This window comes from Pseudorca crassidens, chromosome 11, assembly GCF_039906515.1.
Source record: "Pseudorca crassidens isolate mPseCra1 chromosome 11, mPseCra1.hap1, whole genome shotgun sequence".
Lineage (NCBI taxonomy): Eukaryota > Metazoa > Chordata > Mammalia > Artiodactyla > Delphinidae > Pseudorca > Pseudorca crassidens.
Genome location: NC_090306.1, coordinates 678,130 through 698,151, shown reverse-complemented (window position 1 = coordinate 698,151; position 20,022 = coordinate 678,130). Strand labels below are relative to the sequence as shown.

The following is a 20,022-nucleotide window of genomic DNA, read 5'->3' as shown; positions in this document are numbered from 1 at the left end:
TCAAACCACAACCTGCAGCGAGCACCTTGTGTAATAAATCAGTGACATCCACGTACGTGTTACATTTTAATAAATAAAGCATATTCACGGCTTAGATCTTAAATCACATTTATAGACATTTCTAGGCCCAAACAGGTTAACAGTGAAGCTGCTGCTGCTGGAAGAAATGAGGCCCCACATGCACTTGAAGCCCAAAGAGTGGAGACCTGACCCCAGAGCCCACCACTCCGCCCCCCCGAAGGCTGGACCCCAGGAGAGCAGGAGGCCTGGGGACACTCATGCACCCACCACCTGACCCCTCGCCTCTGTGCTGCAGAACAGCGGGAAGTTGTGTTACTTTGAGACAAGCTAGAGGAAGGTTTCCTGATCGTACTAAGTGAGACTCTCGCCCGTTGGTCCCCACCAGCCGGGGTGTTAGCTACAGCAGGGCTTCCACCGATAGATGCAGGACAGGACAGGAGGACAGCAAAGAGGAAGCTACGCAGGCCATCTTGTCTCTTCAACTGTCAGAAACGTCCACGTCACGCAGTGGGTGGACGCCACCTCCCTCAGGCTTAGTCCAAAAACTTCCTGTTGGCATTTGCCCCAAACAAGGCTCCCCGCACTTCGGGCATCATCTGTGAAGAAAGAAGCTCCCGCGTGAGGCGGCGCCGTCCCCCGCGCCTCAACCCCGCCCCGAAGTCACGAAGCCCAGTAGTTGGCCAAGCACCGCCCGAGTCCGACCAAGAGACTCGGCGATCGCAAACGTGGGCTTAAGGCCACTGCTTAGGGGGAAAGAGAACCAATGACGGGCGCCATGGCTGTAAGGCTTCCCTCCCACTCCGATATGGGGAGAAGAGGCGACGTTCTGGAGCACCTACACTCGTTCTTTCAACGGGTGCTGAGCGCACGCCGGGTGGAAAGCTGACAGCACAGGTCTGCGCTGAGGCGCGCCGCAGCAACTGGAAAAGCCCAAGCACTCAACCTCGGGACGCAGCCACCAGCCACGTGCGGCCAGTGCAACTGAGGCAGCAAACTGCGCACCTTACCTAGCTTTAGTTAATTAGCCACGTGTGGCTGGTGGGTAGCATGGCTCTGAGGTGTAAGTTACCAGAAGACGCCGGTCAAGGTCGGGGCAGCAGACCACACCTCTGGAAGAGGCCCCGCACTCGGGACAACTCAAGTTTTCTGGCTGGTTTCCTGCAAACCCGGAAACACCTGAAGAGCCTGGCGCCCTGTGGCAATTCCTTTAAGAGCAGTTGCTTGACTTTCCATCATTCCTGCTGCGGTTTGGGGTTCTGGGGCTTTGGGTCAGCATCTCCACATGCAGTAAAATAGATACATTAAAATCCTAGACACAGGGCTTCCCTGGTGGCGCAGTGGTTGAGAGTCCGCCTGCCGATGCAGGAGACACGGGTTCGTGCCCCGGTCCGGGAAGATCCCACATGCCGTGGAGCGGCTTGGCCCGTGAGCCATGGCCGCTCAGCCTGCGCGTCCGGAGCCTGTGCTCCGCAACGGGAGAGGCCACAACAGTGAGAGGCCCGCGTACCGCAAAAAAAAAAAAAAAAAAAAACCTAGACACACAAAGCCCTCGTTCTGACCCCAAGGCCACCCTCATGTAAACATATCCTCCCAGCAAATGGCACTAAATGCCTGAATCCCTGCTCCTTTTAAGAAAATGTCAAAAAACGTAGAAAGAATCAATGAAGTCCAAATACGGCCAATTGACATGTTCTCCGCAGCACCTCCTCAAGGTAACCACAGGCCAACTAACTGATGAGACATGTCCCCACACTCACCTGCTGGGCTATGAGGTCCAGCCGGCTTTCGAGGGTATTGGAGACCTTGATTTTGCGATCCCCGTTGTAGATCTCAACCCCGCCAGCTCTACAAAGAACACCGGAAACAACGTTCATAGATTTGAGGGAAACAGACACACGTTGTACAATTACCTTCTTCCCTTGGAGAATAGCTGTCTTGGTGTGTGGATGGTCTCAACACTCTTAGGGGCAATAAACATATGCAATAAGTTTGAAACTAATTCAGAAGCTTCTGAAGCTTCAAGGTAAAGAGGCTGATAATAACTCATTACCAAGCGACTATGTGCCAATCTGATTTCACGTTACTCTAACAACCAGCCCTCCCCAACTGGACGAAAAGGGGGAAGACTGCGTCCCAGTTTGCAGATCAATACATACAGTCCTCATCTGAATGCTTCTTAAAGGCCAGTGCTGCAGGGACCAGGGGTGCTGACAGGCAGTCCTCCTCAGTGCCTGTGTCTCAGATAAAAGGCTCCATCCCAGCAGGTGCCAAACCCAGTCCCCAGTGGTGCAAGGCCGATAGGTCACATCCTACTACAAGGAGCCTCAGGTATGAAATTATTTTGCTACATTACAGTTCTACTTTTTACAAAATATTTCTTGAAATAAGCAGGCTCTGAGGCAAAGGCTGGGAAAAATTTTGCAAATTTTCTCTAGAAAATTTCAAAGGGCTCTGACGTGAATATTATTTTCTTACTCCATCCTCCTCCCCCATTTCCTCTTTGTTTCTCTGAACAGCCCCTGTCCCCATGCGGGCAGCAGGGGAAGGGGGGTGTCTGCTGTGCACCAAGCACTCCTGAACGCCAAGTCCAGGCCCTTCCGTGTCTCCTATTCCCCAGGGACCTATAAAGCAGGAAACAGGCTTAAGAGTGGATAAAAGGACCAATTTACTGACTAAAACTCCAGTTTAAATCTGCAGAGTCCTTCACCCGCAATCCTGAATCTCAAAGGCTCTGAAAACAGAACCATCTAATTCAAGTGGCTCCAGGGCCTGAACCGGGCTCCAGTGACCTGTCAGCAAACGGCTGGTGTCCCTGCGTAAGTACCCCTCGGGTGTGAGCGCTCCTGCTTCCGTTCAAACACGTAGGGCACGCACGGGACTGCTGCTCTAAGCACCCGGCACGGTGGTCCCGACTGGAACTGCCGAGTCCCGCATGGTCTCCACGCGCCGACTACCCACCAGCAGAGTCACTGTGGATCCTGAGCCCTGCCGTCAGTGCTGCACAGACACGACCCCACTTCAGCTTCCAAGAGACCAGTGAGGCGGGTGCTGTTATCCCAGGTCAGAGATGAGGAAGACTAAGTAACTAGTCCAGCCCTACCTGGCCAACACCTGGCAGAGTGGAGAAGCAGACCTCGATCTGACAGTAATGCTCAATAATGCTTAGGCTCCCACAGGCCCTCAGCTTGAAAGCACCGTCACACACACACCCTATCTCTGATCCTCAGTTTATGAAGCAAGCAAGATTGATCCCTCTTACAGATGATGGGATTTGGGCTCGAGGTCCTGCAGCGAGCAACAGGCCAATCGGGACTCAGAACTAGGCCTTGCAATCCTAAATTCATGTGTCCCAAGGCCTCCGCAATGCTGGCCCGTGGGGTGGACCAGTGGGCAGGCGCACAGGGAACATGCCCCGGGCTCTCCCCGGCCAGGAGCTCCTACCGCCCCTCCCAACCACGCCGAGTCTCCCCGCACTCAGCAGAAGCACCACGGGTGCTGGCGTTCCACACCAAGGGATCTGCCAGCCAGACACGGCTACTTCCTTGTCAGAGGGAGTGATCACCTTTCTCAGTACCTAGGACACACGTGGACCCACGTTCAAGTTCTGGGTACAGAATCCATGCTGCTGCTAGGCAAGCTGAGCCACAAGAAGCTGGTTAACAAGGGGGAGACCGACAGGCGCCAGCACGAGGCAGCACGAGGCACGCGTTGGGTGGCCACACCGCCATCCTGCCCGGGGCGCCCAGAGGACATGCGCAAGGCCGGGCGGACGGCCGTTCGCGCGGCCAGAGCAGCCCAGGGGCTAAAAGCAGAGGCGCCCCTTACACTTCCTCAGGCAGGCAGGCCTCCTGGTCAATGTGGACATCAGCGTCTCTTTTGGTGGCGATTTTGTACACGGGGATTGCTTTCTGCACCGCAGCCTGGAAAAACACAAAACACAGAGGTTGTATCCAGAAAAGCAACCGTCTGTACAAACAAAGATATTCCTACGCATTTTTCAAGTAAAAGAACAGACGTGTTGCTGGTGGGAATGTAAAACGGTACAGCCGCTGTGGCAGATGGTATCGTAGTCCCTCGAAAATCAAACACAGAATCACCTCAGGATCCAGCAAGTCTACTTCTGGATACTTATCCAAGTGAAGTACAAGCACAGACCCAACAGATATTTGTACACCCGTGTTCACAGCAGCACTGCTCACAATACTCAAAAGGTAGAGACGACCCAGGTGTCTATTAACACATAAATGAATCAATAAAATGTGGTCTATAGATATAATTCAGCCTTAAAGAAAGAAATCCTGACACACGCTACAAGGTGAATGAACCCTGAAGACATTACTGCCAAGTGAAATAAGCCCGTCACAAAAGCACGGATACTGTCTGAGCCCCAATGTATGTGTCAATCTGTTCAACTAGTAATCGTGTCAGAAAAAGACTAAAGTTCCTTCAAGAAAACATTCTCACGTGTCTCCTGAAGCCTACAGTGCTGTCCGAAGATGGGACTTCCACGCCACACACAGTGCAGCGTGAGAAACCCCCTTCCATCTGTCCTACACCTCCACTCCCCCCAGCTCACTGCTTTTTAAAACTGCGGTAAAAGGCACATGAAATTTACCATCGTGATCAGCTTTAAGTGTACAGTTCTGTGGCTTTAAGTACGTTCATTGTTGTGCAACTGTTCCCACCATCCCTCTCCAGAACGTTCCACCTTCTCAAGCTGAAACTCTGTCTCCATTAAACATGGTCTCCACCTGCCCCTCCCCCCGCCTCTGTCTCTTATTTAGATGGTATTGCCTATCCTCTGCTCCAATCCAGTAGGTACTGTTTTCTCCAGAAGGGGAGGAGGGTACTAACTCAGATGGCAACTTGATTTGTTTAAGAAAATAAATAAGAGGCTCAGGTACACTTAAGTTAGTATCTATAACATGTTAAGACTCTTCTAGTCCCCATAGTTGAGCTGTCATTTATTACAGCATGCATTTCATCCCTAACATTTTGATCTTTAAAAAGAAAAAGGATTTCTTCAAGCTCTACCTTCACCAGAGGGAAATCCTGTTTCCTGCAACGAATGATCATTCGGGGCTCCAACAACTGGTACAAACCCTATTAATGCACAATCAGATACCATTAGTAAAAACTGCAAACTATAAAATAAAACAACAGTAAATAAAATGTCTTCATAACTCTTTCATCTAGTTTGGGAAAGCAGTCCTCTTGTTTAATTAAGTTCCCCCAAAGATGGCCTACATAGTATGAGAACATGGCAAGATCTTCATATCACAAACCAGATAAATATACCCAATGCTCTGGTGATGGAATGAAATTCATACGGGAGTCTTACATCAACTAGGTTGAGGACAAGTATTGTACTTAACAGCCGAACAGCAAACAGTTAAAATGTACACAGCCTGGGATCTGAACCTCAGTATCTAAAGCAAGCATTTAGTGGTAAAATTTAATCAGGAAAGTTCACAGCTGGAGGTTACAAAGGGCAAGTGAGACAACAGCAGTCTCATCCACCAGCCAGACACCACCGTCCTCCCACATATCTCCCGGCCAGACAAGGAAAAGAGCTAAAATGAGAACACAGGAGAAACAGCCGGCTTCTATCCCATCTTGTCGACTCTGCAGGGACGTGGCTCTCAGTGGTGCATCCGACCTACAAACTTACCTGGAGGACCAGTCCATCCAGCAGCACCTGGTACCTGGTTGTATCTTTTACCACTTTGCTGAGCCTCTGTTTGGCTTCATTTAGTAGGTCCTACAAAGAGTGGAAAAAGAAAAAGTTATCTACACACCTGGGTAGTCAGCTTGGAACCCACGTGGGGCTGGCCCAGCCCGTGTCCAATCACTTCTCACTTTACGGCCGTGTTTTCTCTCCACACGCGCTCTCTGAGGGGTACGATAAAGCAGATGCTGCCCGAAGGACACAGATGCGAGCGAGAGCGCTACCGCGGCTCCCAGGGGACTCGCGCTCAGGCAGAAGCGCCCAGGTTACCGATCATGAGTGACCAACACAGAAAGAGCCACGTGACACAGCCGTGGAAAGCAAGCTACTGAGGCAGCTGGGCAAGATGCTTCCATTTTTTATTAGAAAAAGCAGCCTCTGCACAGAGAACAAAGTGTCATCAATGTTTACCTGCGGGAGGCTGGACTATCAATGATTTCAATTTTCTTAATGTTAGTTTGTATTTTCCAATGGTCTATAATAAATACTGGCTTCTATAACTAAAGCAGACATTGAAAGGGACTCCGGAGACAAATCTCACATGGTTGAGAAGAGCACGCTGGCATCTACTCGTAAGTGGTAAGCACGTACAGGCTTACTGGTAAAAGAGGACCGAGGTCCTTTAAATGGCAGAGAGAGCGCCTCTCAATCCCACTGCTGGCCACCCAACACCGCTGAGAACAGTTCGTCCTAGTAAATCTTCCACATACGTGTCTCCCTTATTGAATATGATCTCTGGAATGATTTGGGGGATTTAAAGAGGGAGAACATACATGCTCGCTCAGAAACCAATCAGAATTTGAGGAGTGAGGGTGGAGAGAAGGAAGTGGTCCTGTATTTGGTTCTGAGTCTCCCTTGGACCCGCACCCAGCCCGGAACGACTCCCGAGCAGTTGAAGCCTTTAGAATCTAGGATGCTACGGCACAAAGATTTGAAGCATTTATGATATAAGATATCTGGCTGAAAGAAACCTCAGCCCCTCCTCACCAAGAGACCCCTCACGCACAGTTCTCTTTGTGCTGGAACTGACTGTCCACACTGGTCATGCCGGTCGGGGTGGACACGAACAGTACGGAGACAGGCTTACTCTACAAGAGTGAGCATCAAGTGGAGCTGTACCGAGTGATGCCAGCCACTGGTAAAAATAACCCACGAGAAGTCTGGAAATGGACAAATGAGGACTCTTACCACCACCCAGAACTCCAATCAACGGAGTAGGAACTTGGAATAAACTGAACTCCAGCCAAGGAAGCTGGAACCGAATCGACATAAACTGCACTGTCCCTTGTCTAAACCATTCCTGTCCACTTAAGAGACATGCCCCACAGGTCAGGAAGGTCACTTAAGTAATACCCCAGTGACACTCTTTGATTCTAAACTCAGCTTTCTGGCTGTAGTCTGACTCCCCGTGGGGAGGGGTGTAGGTTACTGCCGCTCACGTGTTAGCCTACAGATCAGTATTTTGAGAGTTTGGAAGGGCATTTCGTTATCTGTCCACCTGAACCTAACTGCCTCTAGGATCCTGAAAATATTAGATTCTGCTCCTGGAAAGCAAGAAACTAAAACCCGATTATGACGACAACATCAAAATCACGTCTCCTTGCTCGTGCCCGGTGTAGAGTCAGGGGGCCTCCCGCAGAGACATTTCTGTTTCGTCTCTTTAACCGCAGCACCAGAAATCTCTACTTCAGGACCAGCAAATCAGAATTTCTAAAGGTCGGTCTGTTCTTTATCTCCCTTAAATGACAACAACAACACCTTACACAGTGTGAGGTTTAGGAAGTGACGGTAAAGAGCTGTTACTTACCCCAGGCCTGTCCTGTGTGAGGCACTGCACGGTCACTTTTCCTATGTGGACCAACTTAATTCTAAAAAAGCTTCACGTATATGCTTTCCCCATTTTATAAAAGGAAGGTTCCAAAGGGTTAAAAAATTCACCCACCGGAACTTCCCTGGTGGTCCAGTGATAAAGAATCAGCCTTCCAATGCAGGGGACACGGGTTCGATCCCTGGTCTGGGAACTGAGATCCCACATGCCGCAGGGCAACTAAGCCCACGCTCTCTAGAGCCCATGCACCACAACTGGAGCGCCCACACGCTGCAACTAGAGAACCCATGTGCTCCCCGGTCCGGGAGGATCCCACATGCCGCGGAGCGGCTGGGCCTGTGAGCCATGGCCGCTGAGCCTGCGTGTCCGGAGCCTGTGCTCCGCAGTGGGAGAGGCCACAGCAGTGAGAGGCCAGCGTACCGCAAAAAAAAAAAAAAAAAAGATCCGATGCAGCCAAATAAATAAATGAAGAAATACTAGGAAAAAAAAAATTCGCCCACCAAACAGCAGATTGTGGTGAAATAGAAACACACCTCACAGGGATTCCAAAGCATGGGCTCTTACACCTGGAGAGCCTCAGGGCAGGCAGGGGAAAAGGGTAGACAGCAGAGAAAAGTAACTAAAGGACTATAGGCAACCGTGCACTTCTGGAAGCAGAATAGCTTGCCTGTTTGCTTTTCATTTTCATCCTGGTTCTGTATTTCCTCCTTCCTTCTATCTTTTGTCAACATCCTTTTCTAGCCAACTGCTTGACAAATCCCCTTCCTTTCATAGTTGCTTATTCTACGGATAAAGCTGGAGAAAGAAACGTTTTAAAAGAGCCAAATCCACAGAAACATGCACATGTAGCCCTGTCCCCCATCATCTCACAGCCGGTTTCCTCACCCTCCGTGCCGCTTCATTACTGGGGTTCACTAAACCGCAAATCACCTGACGGCAAGATGTTAGGCTGCAAAGGACTAAGGAAAGAAGCGCTTTAGAACAACTGAAATTATAGAAATGTTTATTTTAACAAAATTCTCATTATACATTAGCAAAACAAAAGCTCAGGCTGTGCTCTGAAACCGAGTTGCACGCTACAGAATAACTGGCTTTGCCGTCTACCAAAACACGGACAGTTCAACAAAATGAGAAAAAATAAAAGAAAAACAAGAAACCCCGACAGTTCACACGCCCGCTGCCTTCAGCCCCTCACCGCATGCTCGCCTGTCCAGCTTTCACCACCAGGCTTTGTCTCTACCAGCCCAACGATGCTGCTCTAGTACGAGTCAGAAGTGAAACCTCGATCCCCAACTCCAAAGACCACTGCGCTCTTCCCCCTTGGACTCGCCGAAGCATGAGACACTGTATTCGATTACCATTTTGTTCTTCAACTTTTCTGTCCCCTTGGCTTCTCCTTCACGACTTCTCCTCCAACACGACTGCTTCCCCCCATGTTCCTTAGCAGTCTCTAATTTTCCTGCCGTAAGCTGAAGGCTGCTCGGTTTGCTCCCCTGGCCCTGTAGTTCTACATCCACAAGCTTGCGATCTCACCCATGCCACGCAGCTCCACGTGGGACCTGTGTGCTGTCTGAGTGGAAGCCCCAGCCTCTCCTAAGTTCGCGTGGACTCCGAAGGCGATTCAAATGCCAAGATTCATCACCATTCCCCACCGGCTCCTCCCCTTGTATTTCTAACCCTCATCACCTATCCAAGTGCCTAGCGACCTGGTGAGAAAGCTTAGGTCTTTCTTGACGCCTCACAACCTGCAGTCACCAAGTCCTACAGACCACACCTTTCAGCATCTGTGGATGCCGTCTCTTCATGTCCTCTGCTGCCATGTGGTCTTGACCTTCAAGTCAAAGTTAAGCCATAACCTCATTTCCTCTCCCCAAGTCACCAGTTCTCTTTCTCCAGAACAAATCTAAGGCTAAAGCAGTATTTCTCAGTGTGGTTCTCAGACCTCCTGCAACAAGATTACTCTGGGCTGTTTATTCCTGATGAGAATACAGAAAATCTCTGGAAATGGGGCCGGGAGTCTGAATTTTAACAAGGCCCTCCAGGTCATCTCTATGCCTATTAGAGTTAAGAGAGTTGGTCAAAGGATTTGTCCCACACTCTTCAGCAGGCATTCAAGGCTCTTCCAACTGAACCCTAGTGTCTCTCTCCAGCCTCAGTTCCTACACTCCCCGCTCTCCTGGACAATTCCATTTCCTGCCCGTGTTGTCAATTCCAGGCCTCTGTTTTTGTTTCAGGCTGCTCTTTCCATTCCGTCTCCAAGGTAATGACATTCTTTACAGTCACACTCAAAAGGCTGCCGTATAGATACAGTCTCTGGTCTAGACCCAGTTAGACAGCAGACTCCTACAGCACTGAGCACCAATGCAGGACCAATACAGGCAAACCCTGCAGTCCAAACAGCTGACTGCCAAAGGAACCCAGCTAATTATGAAATGAAAATAGAAGAGTGAAAACTAAAAGATCAAGTTAGTATCGAAAGCAGAGAGACATTTAGTTGTGACAATTTTAGAAGCAGATCAACTCTGGCTACTCTGGGGTCTATTAAGTGTTATGGGAGTTATGTTAGTGAGTCACCTCTGTGTGTCCTCACACTCGACCTCCTGGCAGACACTTCCATCTGAAGGCTTCCTGGCCCCTCAAAGAATGTCCAACGTGATCTGGTGGTTCTTCTTAAAAGAGCCCCCGCCCTCCTGACCTCCTATCATGCTAATAGAGCCACCACCCTCCTAGGGGGTTTGGCGTCAGCCTTAGAAGAGGAGGTGAGGGGCCTCCCTGGTGGCGCAGTGCTTGAGAATCCACCTGTTGATGCAGGGGACACGGGTTCGAGCCCTGGTCCAGGAAGATCCCACATGCCGTGGAGCGGCTGGGCCCGTGAGCCATGGCCGCTGAGCCTGTGCTCTAGAGCCCATGAGCCACAACTACTGAGCCCGCACGCCACAACTGCTGAAGCCCACGCGCCTAGAGCCAGTCCACAACAAGAGAAGCCCCTGCTCGCTGCAACTAGAGAAAGCCCACGCGCAGCAACGAAGTCCCAACACAGCCAAAAATAAATTAATTTTTTTTAAAAAAAGAAGAGGAGGTGGAGGAGTCAGTAGCCAACGTCCGGGGCTTCCTCCTATAAAACATGTCACCACTGACACCCAACTCAGTCCTTGCTGTCACCATGCCAGGCTCACCTGACAAGAACCAATATCTTACAATATTAGTTTGTTTCTCTAGTCATCTAAGAAAATGGTATGTCTTCTGCTTAGTCAAGTATTATATTTTCAGTTTTATAGCTTTTCCATAAAGTTCCTATTCACCAACATTTACTCCTAATTGCTTACTGTTGGCATGTAGTAAAACTATCAATTTCTGTATATTCTCTTTGTAGCCAGTCACCTTTTTGAACTAATTACTAGTTCTTAGTTCTTTTGAGATGTTGTATTTTTTTTAATATACAGTCGTATCTTCAAAAAAATAACTGTTTCTTCCTTCCCAATATTTATATAACTTGTCTCTCCATTTTGTAAGAAATCTAGGGCCTCCACAATAACAATGAGTAATAGTGGAAACAGAGGCCTCCGCTTGGTTTCTAAATTTTTTCTTTTGGCTGCACCACACAGCTTGTAGGATCTCAGTTCCCCGACCAGGGACTGAACGTATGTTTCTGCCCTCTCCTTTGGGTGACAATACTCCCCAGATGGTTTTCTGTCTAACCTCTTCTCTGTTAAATTTAGTCTACGTACTCATATCATGAACCCTATTTATGATATGCCTCATAAAATAAAATGAAACCTTCAACAGCTTTCTACTGAAAGCAAGCAAAGCTCTTCACTTGCACTCATGGCCCCACAGTAACTCCATCCTACCTTTCTAGCCTTATTAGTCCCCATCGCCCTCAGATACTGTATGGTCCCCCCATCATGTGCTGTATACCCAGGAGCTACATGCTCTGTTAGAGCAGCAGGTCCTTGAAGACTGGACACACATCTTATTCATTTCTGTATTTATTACAATACCTAGTGTAATGATTTGCTGACCAAATGTTTTCTCTCTAAAAATCATTCATCAGCTCCTTAATCTAACATTAACTAGTGAATTCTCTATAACAGACAAATGAATAAACATTTTATAATTCTATAACTAAAGGGGCTAATTACTCACTGTGATAAGGTCATCTCTCGCTCTGAGGACTTTGAGCCTCGCTTGATTCATCAAATTAGACATCTGACTGCAAAAGGCACAGAAAAGTAGTATCATTACAGCATAAAAAACAACCAACGTAGAGAAAGAAAGGTACAACCTCCTACATATGTGCAAACACTTCTCTTTGTACAGATCCCAAAGAGAACTCCCTGAAATACATGTAGCGGTTTTTATCCACTTATTTTCAAAGATAAGGAAATATTTATTGAATGCTTATGAAGTGGCAAGACTTTCTTATCAGCTATTTCAACTATATCTTTCAATAATCCTGTGAGCCTTCTGTTTTCCCAAATGAGGAAAGAGAAGTTAAGTAACTTGACCAAGGTTAGTTAATCAGTGAATGGTCCATTTCAGACCGGAACCCGTAACTGCCTGGGCTCCAAAGCACCTGCTTTACCCTCTCGTCCCAGTGATTTTCAAAGCTCACATTTTCTTCTGCTGCTCAATCTGCTTTTCTTTCTTCTCGTAGTATTCCATAATCTTCAGTCTTTGGGTCTGCACAAGACGACCTTTCTCAATGTTGAACTCTTCTTCTGCCTACCAAGGAATTTATTATTATTACTTCATTATACAGATTTTGACAGTTTTATTTTAAGCAGCTGATGACCAGGGTAGTTGCTTATATTCACCTTATTCTATGTCTAGTATCCACTAACCAAGTTTCAATGAACAGAATCAGAAGATTCTGTGTATGAAAAAAATTATGTATTTTAAATTTGATCCATCTGTTTAATAGAGGGCTAATGAAAAGGACACAGAATTTGGAGTCAGAAGATATGAGTTACTGTCTAAAAAATTTGGTCAAGTAATCTGTCTAAGTGTCCTCCCTTATAAAATAAGAAAATAAAAATAGTATTCTTTCCTTTGTAGGTCAAAATCTAACAGTCCTTTTAAATTATAAACTACATAAATTTGAGTTATTAGTTTTATTAGTGTTAATTATTGAGCAGTCACTTTTTACAAAGGGTATCTTAGTGTATCAGCCATCTGTGATTTTCAGGCAGTAAGAAATTATGACTTTGGAAGCTAGCTAAAGTGACTGATTCAGATGTTTAATGCTTGGCACAGACACTGGAACTTTCAAATTCTAAAATAAATGCCTAACAGCTTGTTTCTATACCTATCACATGAGATAAGACTACTTTAAATAGAAATGCATTTACCAACTGAAATAGAAGTTCTGTATTTGTCCCAGAGAGAAATAAGGAAACTAGTCATACGAGAAACTGCAGTGCTCCTAAGGCCATCAAAACAATATTAAACAAGCAACAAGGACATACTGTACAGCACAGAGAAATACAGCCATTATTTTGTAATAACTTTAAATGGAGTATAATCTATAAAAATATTGACTCACTATGCCGTACACCTGAAATTAATATAATATTGTTAACCAACTATACTTCAATAAATATATAAAACAATACTCTCTCAACTGTTTTACTTCAGTGACAGGCAAAATAAGTCTTTTCTTTCTTAGATGATAAATTACTCAAACAGTTCAAAGGTTTAGTTTTGGCCCTAGGATACCAGGCACACACAATTTTAAGGCTTTACCGTTAAGTAACAAATGTAACCACTGTAGAATAAAGTAAAAGGACACTGAAAATAAAGTATTAGGTGATATATTCTGACCTACCATGATTATACCTAGAAAAAAGAACAATTTTATATACTGTACAGAAACACTGTGCAACTCGAAATATCTGTAAAATTTCTAGATGCTGACTGCCGCCTTCGTGATGGACAGGGGCTTTCATTTTATGCCTTACATACACCAAACTGTGTATTTACCTTTTTGGCAGCAAGCACAAATAAAAAAGCAACATAACAATGAAAAAATACTACATCCTCCCCTGACCGGCTATCAATTAGCTGCGGTTGCAAATGTCTGAGTTTGGATTCCATGAGAAAATTAATCCATCCCTTACTTTTCTACTCCCTACCATAAAATTTCAGGACACTTATTGACAATCAGAATTTTGGGACTTCACTGGCGGTCCAGTGGTTAGGACTCCATGCTTCCACTGCAGGGGGACAGGCTCGATCCCTGGCTGGGGAACTAAGATCCCGCGTGCCACGTGGCACAGGCAAAAAAATTAAAGAATGTTTAGAAAGGAAAATTTACTTTTAACGTTAAAGAAATTCTTACTGGTCCTATGCAATGAATGCTCTGTTAAACAATTTTACTAAGTACTAATTAGCAAAGCAAGACAGTACGAAACTTTGATAACTTCTTAAACCTAGCAAGTGGAATCTCACCTTTGCATCTATTTCTTCTGCTTTCTCATTGGCTTCTTGTTCAATAAAAGCCATCATGTGCTTAATCTAGAAGGAGAAGGAAAAGGTTACTTTTGAATATGACAAGAAAAAAAATCTCTGTTTTCTGATTCTTCCAACAATCATTTATGGAACGCCTTTCTGTTCTCAGGTAACTTACAATCTGGAATTTACTCCAGCAAATGGACCAGATGCAATATTCAACAACACAGGTAAATAGGCCATTATCCTACCCTCAAGGAACTTGGAGTCTATGGGGAGGAAGGACTGAATACACGTCCTCCTCTACTTCCGGCCTCCTTCAGCCAGACCGTCCTTCCCCCTTCTCCATTTCTACTGGAGTGTACCAGACAGCCTCCTACTCTCAAGGCACTCCAGCCTGACTCCCCTCCCCCTAACCCAGTGAAATCACTTGTAAGATGACGGCCATCTCGCCCTTATCTTACTGCATCTGCAGCATCTCCTGGTACACTGACCACCACCCTTCTTGAGCACGTGCTTCCCTTTGCTCCCGCCACTTCCTTGCTCTCCTCCTTAGCCTCCTCTGAGGCCATATGCTTCTTCCTCCGCCTCCCAGACAGCTCCTTCAGGAGACCCTACCCACGGCAACTGAAATCCCACACGCTCAACTGAAATCCCACACGCTCCGTAAGGAACACTGACGGCTCTGCTCCCATGTCCCCCTTGACCTCTGCCTTGATGACCAGCACCAACAACAAGTAGTCCCCTCCCGTATCTCAGGCCCCAGGTCCAACCACCATGTCCTACGAGCTCTCTCTTCTAACACCTCTTTAATCTGTCCATCTCTCTCCACCTTCACAGCCACAATCTCATCTTTGCTATCATCATCTCCTGGCGGAATTACTGCAACAGCGTCCATATCTTCTCCGGGCCCTCAGTCTTGTTCCCTTGCTAACCAGCTCTACCTGGCAACCAGGAAGATCCTTTACAAATGTCCCTCTTATCACGTACCACACCCCCCCTTAGGATAAAGTGCAGAGATTTTAGAAGGTCTGCCATGTGGTCACTGCTCATCTCTCCAGCATCACATGAAATGTAACCTCCACCACTGGCCACTCCTCAGACTCCTAGTTCCTGTCATCCTACATTTTTAAAAGTTAATTAATTAATTTTATTTTTGGCTGTGTTGGGTCTTCGTTGCTGCGCGCGGGCTTTCTCTAGTTGTGGCGAGCAGGGGCTACTCTTCGTTGCGGTGTACGGGCTTCTCATTGCGGTGGCTCCTCTTGCTGCGGAGCACGGGCTCTAGGCGTGCAGGCTTCAGTAGTTGTGGCATGCGGGCTCAGTAGTTGTGGCTCACAGGCTCTAGAGCGCAGGCTCAGTAGTTGTGGCGCACGGGCTTAGTTGCTCTGCGGCATGTGGGATCTTCCCGGACCAGGGCTCAAACCCATGTCCCCTGCGCTGGCAGGCGGATTCTTAACCATTGTGCCACCAAGGAGGTCCCCATGCTACTCTCATTTCAGGTTTTCAGTTCCTTGAGCTCGCCATTCTTTCCACTTTGGAGATTTCAAACATGCTGTTCCTTCTACTTGGAACACTCCCCCACCCCCAGCTCAGCTCTCTTCTCGAGCCTCAGCCCGCTTAACTGTCACCTCCTTTGGAAAATCTCCTGAACCTCTCACTTATCTGCACCCAGAACACTGCACTTCTCCGCCTAAACACACAGTCCTAATTGCCTGCTTGCCTGTGCCTCTCCTCAACTAAACTATAAGGCTAGGAATTTGCTAAAGGGTTTTAGATCTCTGGCTACAATTGGAGAATGAAGTCCCCAAAGTCTTCTGAATGGGGCTTGGGGTGACTGATCTAATTTATATTCATAAACAGAGTACTGTCTCTAATGGCAGATGTAAAATATACCCAAATGAATATACAAGCAACAGAGCTAATCAAACTCACTGGTAGTTTCATTTCATAGGGGCTCTACCTGAAAGGAATAGTGAATTAAAAAGGAAAAAAAGCAGCTTAAAAAAATTTAATGTAGAGCCTCTAGGTTATTAACTCATTTCACATTAATTGTCCCGCATAAAGGTAAACACCACTGTAAACCCAGGACACGGGGTTAAGGGTTTACTTCCCCCACAGTAGGTGCTCAATAAACATTTGTGAATGAGTGAGAATCTGTTGGGAGTTTCAAGCCTTCTGAGGTACCCCAACTACTTTTTAGAGTCTGTACAAAAGTGAGTTAAGATTTGTTTCACAAGAATGTGAATATACTTAACACTACTAAATCATTCACTTAAAAATGGTTAAAAAGGCCCTGAGAAAACCATAATTCAAAAAGACACATGTACCCCAATGTTCATTGCAGCACTGTTTACAATAGCCAGGATGTGGAAAAAACCTAAATGTCCATCGACAGATGAATGGATAAAGAAGATGTGGTACATATATACAATGGAATAAAAAGGAACAAGATTGGGTCATCTGTAGAAACATGGATGGACCTAGAGTCTGTCATACAGAGTGAAGTAAGTCAGAAAGAGAAAAACAAATATCGCATATTAACGCGTATGTGTGGAATCTAGAAAGACAGTACAGATGAACCCATTTGCAGGGCAGGAATAGAAACGGAGATGTAGAGAATGGACATGTGAACACAGCGAGGGAAGGGGGGGTGGGATGAATTGGGAGATTAGGTTTGACATACATACACCACCACGTGTAAGACATAGCTAGTGGGGACCTGCTGTATAGCGCAGGGAGCTCAGCTTGGTGCTCTGTGGTGACCTAGATGGGGGTGGGTGGGAGGGAGGTCCAAGAGGGAGGGGATATGGGCATACGTATAGCTGATTCACTTCGTTGTGCAGCAGAAACTAACACAACGTTGTAAGGCAACTATACTCCAAAAAATGGTTAAAAAGGTAAACTTCACGTAATGTGTTTTACACAATTAAAAAAAGTGAGTTAAGAATACAACCTAGGGACTTCCCTGGTGGCTCAGTGGTTAAGAATCTGCTTGCCTGCCGATGCAGGGGAAACGGCTTCGAGCCCATGATCCCACATGCTGCGGAGCAACTAAGCCTGTGCACCACAACTACTGAGCCTGCGCTCTAGAGCCCGCGAGCCACAACCACTGAAGCCTGTGTGCCTAGAGCCCGTGCTCTGCAACAAGAGAAGCCGCTGCAATGAGAAGCCCACTCACTGCAACGAAGAGTAGCCTCCGCTCGCCGCAACTAGAAAAAAGCCTGCGTGCAGCAATGAAGACCCAACGCAGCCAAAACATAAATATATTAAAAAAAAAAAGGGAAAATAAAGAGCAGGTGCTTTAAAAGAAAAAAAAAAGAATACAACCTCATGGCATCAAAGTCTTGAGGAAAACACACAGCACGGTTTTAGAAGGGAAGACTTATTTTTTGTCAAAATTCTTAGGAGCTCCCTACCAGTGAGGAGCCAAAATAATGACGACAATCAGAGCCCGTTTTATAGGTCATACAATACTTATAAAATCTCAAGCCTTGAAAAATTGGGGTGCCTAACCCAAATCTACACTGTTAAGAAAAACCACAGTGAACTTGCTAAATGGATCAACCTCCACACATCTGTGCCTGTGTGTGTGTTTCTGTTTGTGCTGTGGAATGGAATCGTCACAAGCTCAGATCAAACTCACACTGCACTGTCTGGAACTTTAAAAGTAGTTTAAAGACAGTAATCAACTCAGGTGCTTACAAATGCTACAAGACACTGGCCTCTAGAGGGGAGCCCTCATTCAAACCTGCATTACCTGCCTCTATCTCTCAGGCCGGACCCTCTGCTACCAGATCTGACGAGATCAGCACAGCCTAGAGCAAAACACGCTCATTGTAGCCCAGGTCACAGAAACCCGTTTACAGTCAACAAGAACACATTCTGCCTTTAGGAGTTCCAACAGGAGAAAAGTCAACCCCTTCAGGACATTTAACTCCACCCTTAAGGCAGAAAAATCTGCCCTTAAAATATACTTTTCTTCTTCCTGCTAAAGCTACTGGGTTCTACACTTCTGGAGTCAAGATTCTTTTGAAAGTTTGATGAAATAAATAACCATACTCCTCAGACAAAAAAAGCAACATACACAAATACTTTAATACAGGGGGGAAGAAATCAGGAAGCCCAGGATTTCTTTTTGTTTTTACATTTAAGTATTAGTGTTTTATTTCCAGCACTCAAGTTCATCCTTAAGAAGATTTAGTAGATTCTAGGGGGCTCTTTTTAAATACATTACCTACTTGTGATGGAAGAACCAACAAGAACGAGCACTCCATTTCTGATGTATGTACACAATATATCTCCTATAGGAGACTGTTTGGTTTAGCACTCTTGGCAGCTCCAGTGCGATCTCACAGAGCGTCCTAGGGTTTCACTGACCCACACCTAATGGTGCCTGAAAAACATCTATGTTTCCCCCTTGTCTCAGGATCCATGGAAGTCTGCAGATTCTCCCAGCTCTAAAAGCAGTGATGTTTACAGAAATCAGCACTTTGCTTTACTGAAGCAGACATCTGACAGCAAAGAGAGTAACAAGATTTGACTTGACCCAAAGTGCATGAGGACTAAAGACAGTTTCACCATTCGGCTTTGCAATGTAGTTTCCAGAAATCAACTGTGATGAAAAGCAGGAAGTAACTATATTAAGATTTTACTAACTCCTAAAGAGCAGGAAGTTGAAGGAAACCCAGATTTCTAGACGTCTACTCGGTGCTCGATACTCAGGCCTGGTCACTGCCGGGAATACGGGGAAAACAGGCACCGCCCTGATGGGGACCGCGCGTAGCGTGGAGGAGTACAGACGATACATTTCCTCGTTCTTACTATTTTACAGAAAGAAAACGTGGTTCTGGCCTAGTTTCACTGCTTTACCTTTGCCGTGTATTCTAACTGGGGAAGCCCTAGTTTTCAATACATCACAAGGCGGAAAACGAAGGAGAAGAGGAGGACGAGAGCTGGTACTAGGGGTGTGACCGCTGGACTACGTGGAGCGCACTGCGTCCTTTTTCCTACAGTAAAACTCAGACGCAGCGCTGATTAATGTTCAAAACCCGCGCTGTTCTGTAAGCATGCGGTAAGATTTCCTACAGTGCCGCACAGACGCTATTTTTGTTACCCTCCGTGATCAGCCTAAGATCCCCTAAACGGAAGAACCACCACGCTTCCGAGAGCATATCACCTGACGAATAAAGTGCAGAATCGTTTTAAAGGACCTGGAAACATCCAAGGAAAAAACACCGTACTGCTCATCTAAGAAGGCTCACAAGGCACTGAGTGAGCGTTAGTCAGGGTTTTCCGAGAACTTCTGTCAGAAAGAGACGAGTTCTCTAAACTGCTGCCTGAGTGCCCTTCCCCTAAGTCCGGGCCTGGGCGGTCAACGCCCGCCGCCCGCGAACTCCAAAGCGCCGAGCAACGCCGCGACCCCAGGCCGGCCGCTCGCCCGCCAAGCCCGACGCGGCCCCGACCCGCACAGCCCCGAGGCGGGGTCCCGGGGACGGGGAGATCTGGCCAACGAGGCCGCCGCAGAGCTCCCCCAGGCCCGGGGCGGCATCCGCCCACCTCTCGGGGTCCAGGCCGGCGCTCACCTGCTTTTGCACGTCGGCATCGCTGAGGGCCATGGTGCAAGCGACGGGAGGCAGCGGGTGACCGGCCGAAGCTCAGAACCGACGCGGGCAGCAGGCGAACGGGAGACGAAAGCCAGACGCGCTTCCGACCTCTTCTGTTTTGTGAGCGCAGCTTCCGGTTCCTGCGCAGGTCGCCGGGCAGCCCAGCCAGTGGGGAGAGAGCGGCCCGGAAGTCACGCCCCTCCACGCCCCGCCTCGCCTCCTGTCGCTCACTCGTGACGTCTCGTGACCTCTCCCGGTCTTTTCCCCAGCAGCCCGCTCCGAGGCGCGAGGGAAGGTCTGTTGTCGTGCCCCTGACTTTAACTGAGACTTGTAGCCCTTGCGTTTTTTAAAAAAGTTTACTTCTGCCAACCAGAATTTGTTTTACTTTCCTG

The 20,022-nt window shown here is 47.2% G+C and overlaps 1 protein-coding gene across 1 annotated transcript; it reads right to left on the bottom strand.

Annotated features, from left to right (window-relative positions):
- Positions 1-53: 53 nt before the first annotated feature.
- On the bottom strand, positions 54-19,770 carry ATP6V1E1 (ATPase H+ transporting V1 subunit E1). Its single transcript, XM_067755953.1, has 9 exons — positions 19,610-19,770; positions 14,028-14,093; positions 12,193-12,302; positions 11,724-11,790; positions 5,693-5,782; positions 5,056-5,124; positions 3,847-3,941; positions 1,779-1,866; positions 54-617 (listed from the first exon to the last, which is right to left on the bottom strand). Exons 1-9 carry the CDS (start codon positions 19,640-19,642, stop codon positions 555-557), a joined length of 681 nt encoding a protein of 226 aa, XP_067612054.1. The 5' UTR covers positions 19,643-19,770; the 3' UTR covers positions 54-554.
- Positions 19,771-20,022: the final 252 nt, after the last annotated feature.